General features: G+C 35.7%; 1 protein-coding gene across 9 annotated transcripts in view; it reads right to left on the bottom strand.

The window, feature by feature from the left end:
• Positions 1-19,501, bottom strand: part of LOC100881927 (dual specificity calcium/calmodulin-dependent 3',5'-cyclic nucleotide phosphodiesterase 1) — a 245,801-nt gene that overhangs the window by 109,166 nt on the left and 117,134 nt on the right. The window contains exon 1 of one of the 9 annotated variants that reach the window (XM_076532279.1): positions 1,053-4,393. The exons of 5 other annotated variants lie outside the window; for them this stretch is intronic. In XM_076532279.1, the coding sequence (XP_076388394.1) occupies positions 1,053-1,233 (181 nt within the window). In that variant the 5' untranslated portion in view covers positions 1,234-4,393. Of the gene's footprint in view, positions 1-1,052; positions 4,394-19,501 lie in introns of those variants that run through there. 3 more of the 9 variants (XM_076532280.1, XM_012283816.2, XM_012283817.2) reach the window with 3 other exon arrangements.

Raw genomic sequence — 19,501 nt, 5'->3', positions numbered from 1 at the left:
CAAAATTGGAATTAAATTTAAATTGTTAAATTACGTCAAAATTACTATCTGTACATCAATATCTATCTCTGAAAAATTCTCATTTTTTCTCACTAAATAAATTTTACTAAATTCTCACTAAATAACTAAATAAATCAAATCCTCTAAAATGAAGTTCTAAGATGTCAATTTTATCTGAAATATTTGTGTCTCGTATCTCACATGTGGTCATTTTTATCCGCAAAGAAAAGCAAAATATCATGCATTCGTATTCCCAGCTTTGAAGCAATAATGACTGCGAAACTCATCAAACAGTTCCTCGCGCTGCGATAACAAACAGAGCGTGTTTCTTACGATTCAATGGAAATCCATGTGCGAACGCGCTCCATGGAATTCAAAAGTGTTTTCAGCCTTCTGTACAGTCGTTCACGTGTCTCTCGATTAATTAAGCTCGCGTAGCTTCTTTTTTTTCAGCGACATCGCTTCCGAGGTTCTGCTTAATTAGGATAAAAGACGAGACACGGCGCGGTAATGCCACCGGTTACGTATACACACGAATACAATTTACGACACGGTAGGAGTTACAAACACGATTGCTACCCGGCAAAGAATAATTACTCGTACGAGTCAAGTGCGCCATAACGAGTCGTTCTCGCGTGTACTTTGTACACCGAGATCCTGATTATTACAAGCATCCTTCAGTGACAACGAACGAGTTCGATAACACGAAACGCTGCAATGAAAAAGAATAATCGTTTCGTTGACCCACGAGTACCGCGAGTCAACTACGATACAATAGATCGATAAATATTGCAACCAGTTGCGGAAGTTGATACGGACAGTTTAAAAGTTTGGAAATTTGCAACAGTTTTCCGTATCATTGCCTCAAGTTTCAAACCTTTCCAAGTAGTTCTTTAAAATAGTTGCCATATTTTTCCCAAGAAGTTATAACGGTGATAAAACATTGCACGCGCTACCAGCATCGAAAATGGAAGATAAGCAACCCCCTGTTCTTTTTTCCCGCCGTACTCGAACGATAGAAGAGTTCGACCCTTATCATGGTTCGTACTCACCGATCACGTAGCTGTACCCGTCCAAGGTGAGAACACACTTGCGTGTGTTGGATGTCTGAATGCCTGGCACGATTCTGCGAGAAATTCGCTTACCAGGGCTGCAAGGAGTACCGGCGGTACTCGCAGCACCTGGGTCCGAGTGGCACTTCTGCACGGGGTCTTTGCTTTGTCTAGACATCATCGTCCTCTTCTAAAGCCACTTGTACGTCACTTTTTCCAGCGGAAGCCGGAAGAAAGGAAACCTACTTCCGCACCATTCCCGCACCGTCCACTTAGCCACGCGACGACCACCGAGACAGCTTCGTCACCGACAACTTTTTATCGCGACCTCGTGACAAGTTGCATTCGACACTCATTATTGCCGTTGTATCACACCCACCTGGCCCCCACTTACACCACAACGCGGAGAATCTCTCGTTTCGCTCCCTCCTTCGACTCCCTCTTTCGCACCCTCTCTGTTTATCTTTGCCGTTAACTTCTTCCCTAGTGCGCCTCGAAAATATTTCTCGGATTAATTCCGGGCTACTAAACTCGCCATGTCGATTGAAGCACTCGCACCAGGAACTGTTTGTCCGGAGTTAGGTTTGTTTGACGGACCGTAGCGAGTTTCATTCAATCTTTTACCTTTGTCCTTTGATTTGAATTATGTTTGCTGTCGCAGGATTAGTCGCTCGTGGGCGACGGAAGATCCCACGGATTTTAGCCACAACACGATCACGTTGATCAGCTTGAAACTCTGTACAGAGAGAGTATTCGCTTTATACAGAGCAAATTTCTGTTTGACGATAGATTTACGTGCGCCTCGCAGTGTTAGCGCGCGATTTGTACCACAGTTCGGTAATTAGAAAATTATCCCTGCCTTTCGATCAATGCGCGTGGCTGAAGAGTCGCTCGACAATCGATATGCTTTGGTTTATTATTAGGTTGTCTTATCTTTGACGAGGGAACACTTGTGCCAGCATTCGTCGGTGTTTTTCGCTGAAGAGTTTGGCCTGTTAAGCGAATATCACATCCATTAAACTGTTCCGAGGTTTGATCAACTCCAATGACAATCAGTACATCCGGTGCTTCTCAGTGAACTTGTTTATCTTCTGGAATTGCTTTCGTCCGCGCTGATTTGCAGCGAAGGGTCTCGGATTACCAGCATCCTTGTTCGTCTCCCGCGGAAAACTTTCGCGACGCGTGACGTCCCACGTCAGCCTCGTTTATCCCGAGATTTTTTAAATTACACCCGTCTAAGTAGTCCCAGCCATTTCTCGAACAATCATCCTATCTTGTTTTTCCTCGATCTTCCGCGTCGATTTGTAATTCAATCAACCGCGTATCCGACGAATGCAAAACAGACCCATCTTCCGCTGTATTCCGAGCGATTTAATCGATAATCGCATCGTATTCGCAACTATTTCGCTTATTTTCTCCGGAGTCGATTTACGAAGTGTCGTTTGTCGGTTACGAGTTTAATCACGTTTCCAAGAAATCTTTAGGTGTTTCAGGTAAACAGACCTAGTTACTCTTTTCCTTCACACCTTCATGGTGGCTCGTTGCATCGTTAAGGTTTCCAGCGCAAATATTAATGCCGCGAGCAGTGACCTCGCTTGATTACGGCTCAACGATCCCCGATGGTTAGCTAGTTCGTTTTCGAAATCTTTCTCGTCACGTACGCGACCGAAATTCTGGCAAGAACGTGCTATGCAGCTTCCGAGAATACGTTACGCGTTTGACTCGATCCACTTTCCTTATAAAATGGCACGATTAAAGGGATGTTCGAGATCTGATGAAACGGCAGGGTTTCAAGCTTTCTTATTTGCGGAACATTTGAAAGGATGAATCGCACGAAATTTGTTCGGACGATCGTCCCGTCCTATACGATTCGTCTTCCGATCGGTAACGGTTAAAGTTCGCCGGTTTAAAAACGAAAGACATCGTTCGACTACTTGGTTCGTTTGATGGATGTCCTCTTCGCCGTGGAGACTCTTCACGCTGATTGATCACCTCCAAACGGCTGTCCTATGTATTAACAAGTGTTCCTCGCGAGGATTGGTTCGGGTCAGTGCAAACAGTGCGGCCGTGTATGCGGTTTTCACCCCTTTTTCTTTGCGACGCTCTTTGCACGCTCGCCTTTGAAGTCTCGACCAATCGATCCTCTATTATGGATCTCTCCGAAAAGCTCGCACGAGGAACTCCATTCGTGTCGGTTACCGGAACGACTTGGAGCCTTTATCGCGAGCGGAGAGTGGAAAGAGTTTCAACTCTGGTTAATTTGCCTGGAAATTCCGGCGGGAAGCTCGTACGATAGTTCAATTACCTTTCCTCCCTCTTCGTAGACCTTTTATGCCGGCCGTTACGTGCATGCACGAACACGGGAAATCGTAACGGAGACGGATCCGTGTCCCGCGATCGATCCGCAATTACCATAACATTAAATTCAGTTTTCTCGCGAGTGCACCGGCGCACCGGCACGATCGCGAAGCCGGCACGCGTACGGCGCGCACGTTTCTCATCCGACGATCGATCACCCGACGTTCCCCTATCATCGATCAGCCCGCTCGATCATCCGAACTTCCACTAAACTCTCGCGACTGTCATTTAACCGACAACAGTTTATTCTCGAGGAGTTTCCGATATTTATTTATACTTTATCCCAGATTATCCCGGGCTGTACCAGCGTCACTCCGTTAGTGGATCCAGGATTATCTCCCGTTCGCTGACCGAGAACCGACGGTTTTCTGGATAGCGGATCAACGTTACTGATTCATTCGCTCCACGGTAATTATCCGATGGTATCGGTCGATACCGGTGAAGCCACTACGGAACGATGTCATTTTCGGATCGAGGTTACGAGAGTCACGAATTCGTGGAGAACTTGGAACCACGGAAAGTTCATCGACAACAGAAGGCAAGTGTGGAGAACCGAAGTTGGCGAAGAAGTAGCGACGTGCCAGTGGAATAACCGCGTGTTCGGTCAGACGTCACGTGCGAGTCGGAGCATCTTCGAGAGGGGGATAACCGGGACGAAACCGACGAGGGAGCAACGGAGACGGAGATACGGGTACACGCGCGAATGACAACACGCGAGAAACAACGCGAAAACGGAGACACACGTGCGACCTGAAGCACGGTACCGCTACAACTGAACCATTCGGAACCTCCACCTCTTCGCCGAGCGCCCTCCTCTCGCTCTCCTCGCCCCACGAAACCCATCGCTCCAACTCGCTACGTCGCCCTCTCGTTCTCCTTCTCTTTCCTTCCATCTTATCGCCGGACTATCATTCTTTCTCTATCCCCTTTCGCCGTTCTCTCGACTGCCATCTTGCTCCCGTTCCCGCTTTCTCTCGGTTCGTTCTGTGTCATCGCTTCGCCTTCTACCGTCCTTTCGTTTCTCTCCTCGTTCTCTGACCTTACCGCGCTTTCTTACCCTCGCGAACGGTACAGTCCGAGGCAAATCTGGTTTCCCTAGGGAAAATATGCCGATCTGGACGAAACAGATCTCTAACTCCAAGTTTAGGGATTTTCGGAATGGGGATAAGTTCAAAATTTCGGGATGTGGAAAGGCAAACTTCTGATTTTGGGATTTGGGGATCTGCAAGTATTTTTAAGAGACTTGAGAGACTTGAAGCTTTTAAATTTGATAAGTGGGTGAGGATTTGTGGATCAAAGGATTTGATATTGGAATTTAGAGACAGAACAAGAGGGTGTTAGAGGATATAGATATTTGGGAACTTTCTTATTTGAAAACATAGGAATTTCTGGATCTATTAGGTACCTAGGAATTTGGGATCTAGGTACTTGAATTCAGTAACCATTTCGACAATTTGAAAATTCATACACTCAAAAATTCAGAAACTCAAGTATTCCCAATTTCGAGAATTCAAAAGTTGACAAGTTCACATACGAATCCCTACACGGAAGAAGCTGACATTGCACGCGACTGTACATTCGCCCTTAGGTGAGAGCAAGGGATGATTTCTTTGTTCCCGTACGAAAGATCATTCGCCTTACGAGCGAACGCCTCTGGAGGGTTATTCTCACGAAGCCGTAGAGATTGTTTTGGGAATTGTGATTAAGAGAAAAGCGGTCGCATAAGTGTATCTGCAAACATTAATGCGAATGTTTGCTGAATTAGTGACGAGAGACCGTGCGGAACGTCTGATAAGCAGAAGTTAGTTAACCGTTTGTACCCTGTTTGAGTCCTTGTCTCAAACGAAATTTGACTTACTTTCAGGACATTCAGGGTAGAAAAGGCGGAGCTCCATAAAAATGTCTTCAAAATCTTCCAGAAATTTTATTTTGTGGTTTATGTTCTTGGTACGGTTTATTACTCATCTTGAAGTTAAATGAAATACTATAAAATTATGTATGTATTAAAAAATCTTTTTATTGAGAAATATTGTTAGTTGTGGCAATTTCTGACTGATTGAAAAATAATCCACTTCTGTTGTGTCCACTTTTTTGTCAGATTCATTCACTAATGAACATTTTGACAAACCTCTTACTTGATGACAGACCTAAAGTAATTTAAGTACCTAGAGATCCTAAAATACAACAGCAGTTTCATCTGTTATTGTCACTCGAATTTTAAAATCATCTACCAGCAAATAATAACAGAATACAAATAGCATTTTCCAATTTAGCTCGAGACAGTTAGTGACGCCATGTAAACCGAGTTCCTTATTTTCAAGTTAGTTTGTCTCGAGTTATTCCCTCGTTTATTGACGGTGTTTGGTGAAGATGTTGTCCCGGGAAATGCAAACGGACGAGAAGTGGACAGAATGTGGACAACGAGCGGACGGGACTCGGATCATCGAGCAATGTGGAAGTGGACTGGAAACGTCCTTCAAGCGGAGTGCAAACAAACAGGAAACAGGCTATGAACGTTCTAATTCACAGCTCTACAGTAAATCTACATACCAAATGTTGCAAATTAATCAAATGTCTGTTACGCGTACTTTCGTCACACTTTTGTCAAGTTTCCTCTGTCACGCCATTTTCGGAAGCTTGCGGTACATCGAAACTTTCAATTTGGTTTCATTCGTCTTCATTTGTTATTTATATAGACTTATTTATCTGGGTTCATTTATTATTTATCTAGTTGTATTCACCCAGCTTCATTCATTATTTATCTAGTTTTGTTCATCAAATTTTATTAAGCTGGTTCTCAATTTCATTTAACATCATGCATCTAATTTAATAATTTCGCTAAAGGACTCCAAAAGCTTCGATTGTCACTGAGCCATTCAAATGTTGGTTAATTAAAATTATATTCCTCTGATTTTAACGAGGTAAACAATTATAATTAAAGCGTAACAGCTGTGTACTTGAACAGCGAGATCATCAATTAAATTGTTGATAGAGGACAAAGAGATCTTTGCATAAAAGAACAAAGTGATAAATTAAATGATTTGTCAACGACTTCATTTTAAGTGAATTCGAATCCAAGATAGGAACATGATGTCTGACTGATAGATTTATGGTTGCTACCGTCCTGTTTGATAAAGCGCGACTATAAAGAGCCGTGACTATTGGAGCCTGTGTAACTGATTGTTTATATAGACGTCGAGTCAAGGATAACAGGCAACTCGACATTACTTTGAAAAATGATTACGTTGTTTCTACAGCAGCTGACTATAGCTTGTAAGAGGCGGAAATGCATTTTGGTAAGAAAACTCGAGCAGCGGATAGCACTTACCTGAAAACCGTAGAGTAGCGCCCCAAAAAGCTTTTCTCTATATATGTCTTCCTTTTGTTTGTGTACATGAACTGAATATTACGAGTAAATCTAATATGAACAATATTTATGTTTATAAGATTTTTGGTATAATAAGTGGTTCACTTTGTTACAAGAGTGATTTACAATTTTCACAGTTCATATGTTGTCATATGTTCACAGTTCTTTTGCATATGTTGTTTATATAATATATAATACTAACTGAATATTTCGAGTAAATCTAATGAACAACTTTTTTATTTATAACATCTTTGGTATAATAATTGGTTTATTTCGTTAGAAGAGATTTGCAATTTTTACACTTCACCTTTCGTGTTTATGTGCTAGTAATGAAAAATAAATCTTTGTCAGATAAATTGTGTTGCATTAAATTAAATTAATTCATTACTGTAAATTAATTCGTTCTATTATTAAATTAACTAAGTTGTAGTAGTACAATATTTTATAATGTGAAAATTATAATCATTGAACTAAGTTATTTAATAATATTTGGAAAGTTACTGTTACTAACATTTGTGCTACAATATTTAAGTTATTACTAATATTTTCTCGTATGTAAATCAACACACCAGTAAACTGTAACTCTGTAACTCTGTTCAGGGACTTATACAAGTTTTGAGACACCCTGTATAATAATTTCACTTTTATAAATGCAGTAAATCATTCTGAAGAAAGTATAAAATATTACATACATAATTTAGTGCACCCACAAATTTCTGCTGAATTGAAATATAACAGTACTTCATAACACAATGTTATTAACAACGATTTACAAAAATTATTGCATTTAAAAATTTCTAGAATTTAAGTTACTAATTTTAGTTAAATTAATAAGATCGAATAAAATGTCAGAAGATGTAAGAAAAATGAAGGCGTTACAAAAATAATTCTAACCACAACTGAATCATGATTCCTAACCTAAAAGAAAGTTCTTTCTTTCGAAACACCTTTATATTACAATTACAAAACACGTAGAAATGTAAATGTAATTATTCACCCCAAGTGTCGATATCATTGTTATCAATAAAACACAGCAATAAATATTTGAAAAGTCTTGTAACCATCAAAGAGAATAAAACATTTTCTACTTCTTGCATGTTTCTGCATACTGATACCGTCATAACGAATTCGTTTCATTTTGCTCGTTTTCTTTCCTGACCCTATTATTGCCATCTTTATTCCCCCAAATAAAATAATAAAAACATCCTCACGCTACGATAAATATTTGCAGAGACAAATTGAAACATTCGCGTAAAGAACACGTACATGAACATTAACCAACAAAATGGTTCGACCGAAAAATTTGTTCGTCTGTAAAATGCGTACCAATCCACAAAAAGGGATTGACATCGAAATAATAAAAAAAATGTATTCTAAAGGGAAAAGAAAAATTGTTTCGTCTGTAAAATGCATACAAATCCATGAAAAGGATTAATAACATCGGAATAATAAAAAAAATGTATTCTAAAGGGAAAAGAGAAATTTTGTCGTCTGTAAAATGCATACAAATCCTTGAAAAGGATTAATAACATCGGAATAATAAACAAAATTTATTCTGAAGGGAAAAGAGAATCGAATGAATATCCGAGAAAAGTTTATTCTGTTTCATTTATTTGTTCGTTTGTACTGCGAGAACAAGACCCTTTTGTCTCAATGTTTACATTGCTCCCTTTTTTCTCTCGCTATTTCACCTTTCCTTTTTCGCCCTTCGAAACGCTATTTGTGCCGTCATATTTCCGAGAGGACGCCCCGGGCGACTATTCACCTTCGAAAATGCCCTTTTTATACCGTGAATTATTTTCCTTCCCATCATGGATCGACTTCGTTCGAACCATCGATAATATCGTGGAAGATATTTGCCGATTGTGTCGACGGTAATATAAACAATTTATTAACGTTTCACGTGGCTTTTTTTACGGTTTTGTTGACCGTGGTGAGTTTAATTGGAAACAGAAATCGTTTAATTGCCTTCGCTGCCTCGGGCTACGGCTTTGGCACGAACAAACTTTCGGGGTGAAAATTAAATTTCGATAGTGAATTCTATCGCGACAATCAACGATCGTGTAGAACATGCCTGGGCAACTCATGCTCTTTGGACCGTAGGAACGATGGATTACGCCTTGGGCTGCGATGCCAGAAGGTATTAACATTTCGATATTTGGATTCGTGGATTCGAAATTTTAACATGTAGTTTGTTAATAAATAATTCTTCACATTTGAAGATTTGGTGGTTTGGATCTTGATAGTTGGGTTATTTTGTGGATTTGATTGTTGGGTGATTTTGAGACATGGAAGTTTGGGAGTTCAAGATATTGAGACTGTATTCAAAATAATATTCAATGGTATAGTATAACAAATTTTAACGTGTAGATTGTTAATAATTCTTCACATTTGGTGACTTGGAGATTTGGAACTTGATAGCTGGATTATTTTGTGGATTTGATAGTTGGGTGAGTTGGAGACATGGAAGTTTGGGAGTTTGAGATATTGATATTAAATAAGAAAAATTTGAAAAGACCAAAATAGAAACTTTTGAAACTTGAGAAAAGTAAAGTTTGAATGTATAGAAATTTGGAAATTTATTAATTTGAAAATTTGACGATTTAAGAACTTGAACGTTTGAAAGCCTAAAAATTCAGAAATCTATAAATCCACTTATCTATAAATTTGCTTATCTAGAAATCCAGTTATCTACAAGTCCACTAAACTACAAATCCATAAATCTACATATTCACAAATCACCAAATCCATAAACCACAAATCTATGAATCTACAAATCCACCAAATGTACATACATATCCATGTAAATGTACACATTTACTCACATATCCAAATGTAAAAATTCGCAAACAAAGTAGACACACACATATCTCATTTTGATCAGACTTTTCCTGCAAACTGTGTCAGAACTTCTCAATTATCCCACCATAGCTTCATTTTTCAAGCTAAATGTCGATACCTGGTTCACTCGATACGAGTACCATTTTTCGATATTAAATACGTAACGTAACTAAACGTATCGATGTTAAGGGTATTCAATATCGGAACATAAATATGAAATATTTAGTAATATCGATTTGACGCTGCGTACGTCGCAGTAGATTAACATATTATGTACATAGGTACATGTAACACGGAAACTGAATTAAGAACATTATCAGTTTAAAAAGTTAATGTCAGTGGTTCAATCATTTATCAGGTTTGATAGCGCTTTTATTAGTACTGGTAACGTTATCAGTGCGAAAAATATTTGCCATCAAATTTGAATGACATCTCTTCTCCATTTGAATAAAAGTCTTTTTATGTATAATTGTAAGCTGTTTATGTAGGATTAAAATTTTTGTGTTTATTGTTAATAAATGTAATTATTAAAATTCTTTTATTTGTTGTTAATTAATGTAGTTATTTACATTCATATTATTAGTTAGTACAATTATTATTTATTAGTACAGTTACAATTACTATTTATAAGTACAATGTCAATTGTTATTTATTAGTATACTGACAATATTAAAGTAATATTAATCTTTACTAACAATTCATAAATACATTAAAATAAAAATTGCTCACAGTAATTCTGTATAATAAACCTAAAAATGATTTTAAACATAAAAGTTTGAATTTGAAAATTTAGGAATTGCAAGCTTAAAAATTTGGAAATTTAGGAAGTTGCAAGCTTAAGAATTTGGAAATTTAGGAAATTGCAAGCTTAAGAATTTGGAAATTTAGGAAATTGCAAGCTTAAGAATTTGGAACTTTAGAAAGTTGGAAATTTTGAAAACTGAAAATTTGGGAGACTGGAAATTGAGGAAAATGGAAAATTTGGGAAATTAGAGATTTAAAGAATTGGAAATTTGGGAAAATGGAAATGTGGAAAATTGGAAATTTGGGAAAATGGAAATTGGGGAAAATGGAAATTTGGGGAATTGGAAATTTAGGAAAATGGAAATTGGGAAAAATGGAAATGTGGGGAATTGGAAATTTGGGAAAATGGAAATGTGGAAAGTTGGAAATTTTGGAAAATGGAAATTTGAGAAATTAAATATTTGGGAAAATGGAAATTTGGAAAAAAGGAAATTTGTTTCTACTACACATACCCAATCTACACTTTTTATTGAACATAATATATTAAGCAACGTGCATTCCGAGAAAGAGATTATTATCAAAATAGAATATTCAATTTCGATTCAGTCTCTGTCCACTCCCTCAGGATATATTCAGATACGTACATTATTCAGTGACCCATTTGCATTCGCTTAAGATACAGAACAGAATTAGCAGAATAGAGATAATCGAATAAAACGGAGACAACTCAAGAAAGAATAAACCCTATTTAAGTAGCAACGAAGTTCGAAAACCCCCCGTGATACGTAACGAACTCCACACAATGAGGCGCATAATTTATTATTTGTGACGAGACAAACTCTAAATTTAATACGAATGAACTCTATTATTTTTTTTAAATAATGATCATACCAATTAGAAGCTCTTATAAAATCAATCTATTTTCTTTTAGGTACAACTGTACTTAGGTACCAGTACCTTCTCCCAAAATGATTATCATTTTCTTACATTTAAATTCTATATCTGATTTACAAACATTTACCCTTCTTCCCTCCGATTGTAACAAATCCCTTTTATATTACTGTCTGAAGCAAGAAGCATTTCACATTCAAACGCCGTATGTTCGTGGATACATATGTTTTACACGACGATGTTACGCGTGCGGAAACCTCAGCTTGAAGAGAGAGTGGATATAGAATCTCACCGCATCCCCAAAGTGTTCTAACCCCCTTTAACACGAAGTCCTAGCTCACCAAAGATCCTTACTTCATCCCATCTCACCGTCGACGTTATCGTGGATATCGCTCAGCCACCCCCTTTTATCTCCTTCACATATACGATATTCTGCCATATGTTATATACTGCTGCTTTGTAGAATTCAAAAAATATGAATTTTTAGAGAGAGGTTCTGTAAAATTTATACTTTTTATAGTAATGAATATTGACCACATCAAATATGTAGCGTCAAATATCAAATATTAAACATAAACACAAAATATCAAATTTTAGATATTAAAAATTAGGTGTCGTGTGTCTAATGTCGTTTCAAATGACATATCTGACATTATGTGTCAAATATCATGTATGAAATATCATGTATCAAACATCACAAACCAAACATCATGTATCAAACATCATGTGTGTAATGTCATGTGTCAAATACCATGTATGAAATGTCATGTATCAAACATCACATATCAAACATCATGTAACAAACATCATGTATCAAACATCATGTGTGTAATGTCATGTGTCAAATACCATGTATGAAATGTCATGTATCAAACATCACATATCAAACATCATGTGTCAAATATCATGTATCAAACATCATGTGTGTAACATCATGTGTCAAATATCATGTATCAAACATCACAAACCAAACATCATATGTGTAACGTCATGTGTCAAATACCATGTATGAAATGTCACGTACCAAACATCACATATCAAACATCATGTGTAAAATATTATGTATCAAACATCAGATATCAAATATCATGTATCAAATACCAATGTTTGTATTTGTTATGAAGGAAATCAATCTACTCGTGTCCAGTATCAAATATCAGTGATTGCAATTGTTCTAAAGAACATTAATCAATTCTTATTAATATATTTTTCATTATAGTCCAACAAGTTACGATACATATGTACATATTTTCGAATTTTGAAACTTTCAAATTTATAGACTTAACATTTTGTGATTTAATGAACCTTCAAATTTAGAAATTTTCAAACTTGCATGCAAAAAAATTCTTTTAAATAAACCTTTAAATTCTACAATTTATTTGCAGATATAACAAATATTTCTTAATATTATAATAAATATGCGCTCATACATTTAAACATAATAAATAAACAATGAAAACTTATTTTTACCATAAATAACTGATGGCAAATAACTTCGAGCGATAAATACGGTGCTCATCTCCCAAAGTCAAATTTTCCATATCGCGCAGTGAGGTGAGTATCATAATGATTAATAATTATCTCGTGCTCAGACCGTCAGGTTTATAAAGCTCGTGCCTGCGGTAACATCGCAAATTCCTCAGGGGGTCATAATTAACTTCCTTGATATTGATCTTAATTGTTGATTAGCAAATAATAACTTTATCATTAAGGAAGTTCGATAATGGCGTCCACAATCTTAACGAGTTCAAGAGATGCTGGCGGATATAATCTTCATATCTCTACCTCTTTTGTTTTATGTACACGGAATATTTATAGTACATACCATACTTTGTGTATACTTTTGAAAATACAACTTTACTATTTTTTTTTTTTAAATTTTACCTGAATATATTTAAGATATGACTTATACTTGGCTTATAATGTATTTTTAAAGATAACGGAGATTGATGTTCTTAATCTGTTGATTTCGTTATTGTATTTTGACCTTGTATTCTTAAAGATGTCTAACATTAGATACATTTAAATTGTTCAAAAAAGTCTGTGTATGAATCCATCTAGGTGAACACCATTTATTATCGTGACACATTCAGGCTATGAGCACTATGGGCATAGAAATTTGAAGGTTAGGAGTGTTTACGAAGACGATGCTTATTCAGTGCAGATTAAATTTATATTTCATGGAAGAAGTAAATGTTAATATAATTTTTATTACAGTTGAAATATTATTTTAAATTGTAGTTAATATTATTTAATACAGTTAATTGTTGAAATAGTTTCATGTAATAATCAACGTACGTTATGTAATAAAATTGTTGTATTTTAATACCATACATGTTATCCATTCTTTCACACATACCAAATTTTCCCACACAATCTTATATAAATCTAAGATTAATTTTATGCATGTCAACTACTGAATATTTCATGAAATTTTGCACAGAGTGATATGCTCTATACTGCAATGGCAGCCATATTCTTGCTACGATTACAAATGATCCGACAAGCATTCTTCTCATTAAGTTTTATTTCTGAAATTGTACTTGCTAAAATAACTCATTCATCTATCTATGATTCGAATAATTCTTATCGAAGAACCAATTCCTGATCATAAAGCAAAATATATAAATCTGAGTTCAATTTGTATGTCGTGTCATCACAACTACTGAATATTTCATGAAATTTTGCACTGAGAGTAGATGGTTTTAGGACAGGTTTTGTGGTGATCAAAATTGAAGTACCACAAGTCACCTTAACAATTTCATGTGCGTTCACCGGACGGGTCGCACATTCTCCGTTACGACAAACGCACAAAGAATATAGTTTATCAAAAAGCCCGCGATAGTTACAAGTTATTCAAGCCAGACTTCAAGAATTGGCCGTGAAATTTCACCAGTTCTAATATTCTAATTTAGACAATTTTTTAATATTCCAATCATTGCAAAAGTAAATCTGATTATTATTATCTCTTCTTCCAAAATGAAACACGCGAATTGCATATCTTATTTTCTTACTGAACCTTCGGATATTTATTTTTAACGTTGCGAAGCGGCTACCGCCTAGTATTTCCATAGTTATCGTTCCTATCGTTTCATACTTTTAAACATCGCGTGTGATTGTCCATAAAGATCATTCAGCAGATGTATTATTCTTTCAAAGTATCTACGTATGATAATCCGCAATATTCGCAGAGAGACAATATTATTATTTTTACGGCGACGATAAAGATATGAAATTCCTAGATAATGCATCGTGCCTCCATTTATGAGGAAACGCACTTAATGGAAGGCATTGCAACCACTATGTATCCATCAATTAATATCGGTATACTGATTAAACAGACGCAAAGAGCAAAGTAACGATCAGGATTATTGTGTTCCAACACTGACATGGCGATATTATCTGTTAAATTTAATGCTTTGTTTTTTCATAGGTTACGACCGATAACACGTATTATATCAAAAAGTATTATACATGCAAAATTTGAAGTGAAAAATAAGGTAGAAAGGTAGAGGAATAGACGATGGAATATAGGAGAATATGGACATGAAAGCAAAATTTGATATTTGGTCATTTGGAAAATTAAAAATTTGGAAATTTCGGAGTTTTAGGATTTTGGAATTTTGGAATTTTGAAAGTTTGGGATTTTGAAATTTTGGAATTGGGGTCTTTGGGAATTTGAGAAATTGAATATTTGAGATATTGGAAATTTGGAAAATTGGATATTTGAGAAATTGGAAATTTGAGAGATTGGAAATTTGGGAAATTGAATACTTGAGAAATTGGAAATTTGAGAGATTGGAAATTTTGGCGACAGGAAATTTGGAAGATTGGAAATTTGAGGGATTGGAAATTTGGAAGATTGGAAATTTGAGGGATTGGAAATTTGGGAGATTGGAAATTTGAGGGATTGGAAATTTGGGAGATTGGAAATTTGAGAGATTGAAAATTTGGGAAATTGAATACTTGAAAAATTGGAAATTTGAGAGATTGGAAATTTGGGAGATTAGAAATTTGAGAGATTGGAAATTTGGGAAATTGAATACTTGAGAAATTGGAAATTTGAGAGATTGGAAATTTGGGAGATTGGAAATTTGAGAGATTGGAAATTTGGGAGATTGGAAATTTGGGAGATTGGAAATTTGAGAGATTGGAAATTTGGAAGATTGGAAATTTGGGAGATTGGAAATTTGAAAGATTGGAAATTTGCGAGATTTGGTATTTGGAAAACTTGAAATTTGGGAAATTGAATATATGGAAAATTGGGAAATTAGGCAATTAGGAAATTGGGAAATTAAGAAAATGAGAAAATGGGAAATTGGGAAAATAGGAAAATAGGAAAATTGAAAAGTTGCAAATTCCGCAATTAACAAATTTGGAAATTTAGAAATTTTTAAATTTGATAATTGTAAATTAGGTAATTTATTAATTTGAAAATTTGAGTATTCATTTGGGAACTCTCTCGTCATATACGTTTTAAATAAACAAGAATTAATTATACTGTGTACTGGAATTAGGAGATTACATCATGTATCCATTCATGCATGGCGTCATTGATCGATAGGTTGCACTTGACGTGAACATTTGGTCTGACCACAATGTACGACACTACTCTAATACAATATACTATAGTGTATCCATACATAGAGCTTCTACTCCTGCATGACTCTGTACCGTAAGGGTTAACTTAACAAGGTTTATTATGAACTTCCTAAGTTAAACAACAGTAAATAACAAGATTAATGTGGCCTGTGTTTTTATCGCAGACTAATTTCTGTTTATAACATTTATTTGTTAAACTAAACACTTCTTTCGATATTCTTCTGTTTACTACCATTACTTGTTTCAGAATGAAAATATCATAAAATTCTACATCGATTACGAGCATAAATGCAGTGCTCAAACGGTGCTAGATTTCTATTATCAGAGAAACAAACTTTCTTAATCCATTGATTTATTTATTTCATTTATTGATTGATTTATTTATTTCATTTATTGATTGATTTATTTATTTATTATTGATTAATTTATTTCGAAAACGGTCTTCAAGAGCAAGGCTATTTTTAACTCTTTATATTATTCATTTTTAATAAAAATAAATTAGTTTACTTAGAATATTTTTCTTGTGTGGTGCGGATTGAACACCATGTGTGTAATATAAGGTAATATAAGGTTTTACTTCGACGACTATTTTACTCAGAATAACTGATAATTACTCATACTACTATTGTACACCTGCTGTGCAATATATACTGGTCTTATAGCCTCGGAAATTAATTACACACGGAGTGTAATCGTTCTGGAATAGGTTAAAATACACCAAAATTCTCAGAAAAATGGTCAAAAATGCCGAAAGTTGGCTAACGAGTATCTAAGGGGTGGAGAAACCCTCTGTGAGCAAACGCGACTAAAATATATTATTCCACAGTATAGACTCTATTATGCCAAAGATCCTCTAATTCAAATATCTTTTCCCTCCTATTATTTATAACAATAGACCTTCCACGCAACTTCTGTTTGCCGGAGTTTCTTTTGTCTCTAGCTCATGAGGTGTAAACGTAATAAAGGTTGCTTACAACTTACTGACTCCGGCAGAGCAAATTCAATAGCCCTTAAAGGGGATAAGAGTGGCCAACAGAGGGCAATATCGAATAATAACGGCGGAGAAAAAAGCTGGAAATGCGAATGACATCTCGGGAATTTAATATGAAGTCCGTGACGGCATCGCGAAGTGAGAAAGTTCGAAGAAATGTAAATGAAAAAGTTGTTCGCGTTTATTGCGCGCTGAACGCGTTCAACGATGTTTTTCTATCGCGGAAATCGAGAGCGTATTTTCATTGATTCACGAGGATGCAGCGCCGTAAGATGTATTCTCTGCGCAATTAATTTTGCGAGCAAACTTTTGAAGGTAAACGCTGAGGAATATTCATTAATATTGAAATTTTATGCGCTATTCGTTGCTGACACGAAATGCCTCGTTTATTCTTAGATTGCACATACTTTTGCGAAAGTATTGTGCTTTCAGCGGTATTAGATGATTAAACGGCACGTGGATTCCCATTTGTTATGTACTTGTTCGAGTGTCTCCTCGATTACGTTTCACAAAAGCTGGGAGTGGGTACAATTTCTGTAACATTGCTGAGGGGAACAGTTTCTTTTCTATTGGTTTAGATAAAATTCGAGTGGAGATGGAAATGCAAATGACGTATGAAGTGAGTCTGCTTTACACAAAGTGAGCAAGTAAAACGCAATACCTGGACATAGAAAACTGCAAACAAAAGACTACTGCTAAGGTTAAGGGTTCGCAACCAGATGTGACTAACAATAAAATACTCGCTAGAATGTATGACTCCTTGGGTCTTATTGCTACGGGTAAATTGATTTGAAACTACAGATGAAGGAACGAAAAACCGTTAAAGTATCGCTAAAAACTTGTACTAATCCTCTCGCTGTAATATGCACTCTACGACCTAATACATTTATTGTAATTATTTCTTAGATGTCTGTTACCGCCGAGAGACGTGTCGCCGCTGAATATCTGGACTTTTTGTGTTTCGGTACAATACTTGGCTTAACTCGTGGAATTTTGAATAATATGCTGAATCTTGGCCCAGTTTCAAGCAATTTGGACAAGGTCTATTAATCTTACCTTTGTTGTCCCTATTTAATTGTACCCACTCGTGAAATAACAATTTAATGTGCGATATTTGTCAACAATTTGGCGCAAGCGGGATTAAATCAACAAAATTGCGACACAGTCCGCAGGGATTAGTTGGAAGTAGGAGTAATCTGCGAAATAATTTATAAACACGGTTCCTGTACCTTCATTTTGGTGTTTTAAATAATTTGGAGGTGTTCATTGGTACTTGTTGAAACATAAATTTTTTACTGGCGAGAAAAAATTTTTTATTGTAAACAGCGTGGTTGGAAGGTGAATGGAAAATTGATTTTTGGGAATAACTTGGTATAGGGTGCTTCAATGACAAAAATGGTTATATTGAAAGTTGTAGCTTGGGAAATTCTCTATAAAAAAGGTTCTATAGGTTATTTTTGTAGGAGTAAAAGTTTGTGAGATATCGTTTAAATTTGCTAATGATAATTATAGAATTAATCATGGAGACTAATTCTCAAATTCTCAAATTCTCATATTTTAAAATCATCAAATCACCAAACATCTATACTCTTAAATATTTAAATTAAAACCCCTAAATGAAAAATTCTGAGGTACCCGAATTAATTTCGAAAATATCTCTGAACTCGAAAGTTCACAAATGTAAAACGCCACCAATGAGAATAATCTACTACACCGTCATTTTGTCCATGAAGAAAACAAGTGTATACTCAATGTATACCGCACAGAGTACCTGTTCCACGCTCCATATAAATGAATTGTTGTCATGTTGCATTCGATATATTTCCGCGTTTACAACGAGTAGATATAAATATCAATCCAGAAACCGTTCCGAAAATGCTGAAATCCAGAGACAGTTCACATGAATGTGGTACGTGTACTTAGCATGCGAGAGACGAGATGACATAAACGTGTATGTATGCTTATTCCACTTTGGAACAGTGCATTCGCAACTTCTCAGATTTGCATGTTGACTCACACAAAATCTCAACAGCGCGATAGAGATTAGCGTGCTATCTTGGACCTTTGTATGCTGCAACTTGAAAGGACGAAGAATGGCACTTCATGAAACAGTCAGATTTTAAAGGTTGAATATCAAATTTTTATTTTTGAGTTTCAAGGAGACATTCAGTTTTGTTATCTTTTCTTAATTTAAAAATTAATTTGAAGTATCAGTCAAACTCTTGATAACATGAAAATTTTATGTATCCAAAAACATAAGAATTTTAGGAGCTAGAATTTCATACCTATAACCTATCGATCTACTTATCCGCTGCATTATTGATTAACGTCATCAATGAAATTCTCGACGTTGGTAGCTTTCAATATAATCTTTAGTAACCATTTTCAGATATTCGAATCGATATCGAAAGCTAGCTACATTAAATAGGATTTCATTAACTCCATTGGATGCTGTAAACAAATGTACCTATGTAAATTACACGCTACAATGCTATTATTTCACGCTACATGCATGATGCATATGTTTAACAAAGCAAGGTTAATTTCGATTAATTTCTCGTTTAGTTGAATAGTATCAGCAAATGCATTATTAATATGAGTCACTCGTAAAATTTATATTAGGTTTGAAACTAATATTTAAGTATTGAAATGTTG

Source organism: Megachile rotundata, chromosome 5 (genome assembly GCF_050947335.1).
Source record: "Megachile rotundata isolate GNS110a chromosome 5, iyMegRotu1, whole genome shotgun sequence".
In the NCBI taxonomy this organism is placed as follows: domain Eukaryota; kingdom Metazoa; phylum Arthropoda; class Insecta; order Hymenoptera; family Megachilidae; genus Megachile; species Megachile rotundata.
The sequence above is the reverse complement of the archived record's forward strand: the minus strand, read 5'-3'. Positions and strand labels throughout refer to the sequence as shown.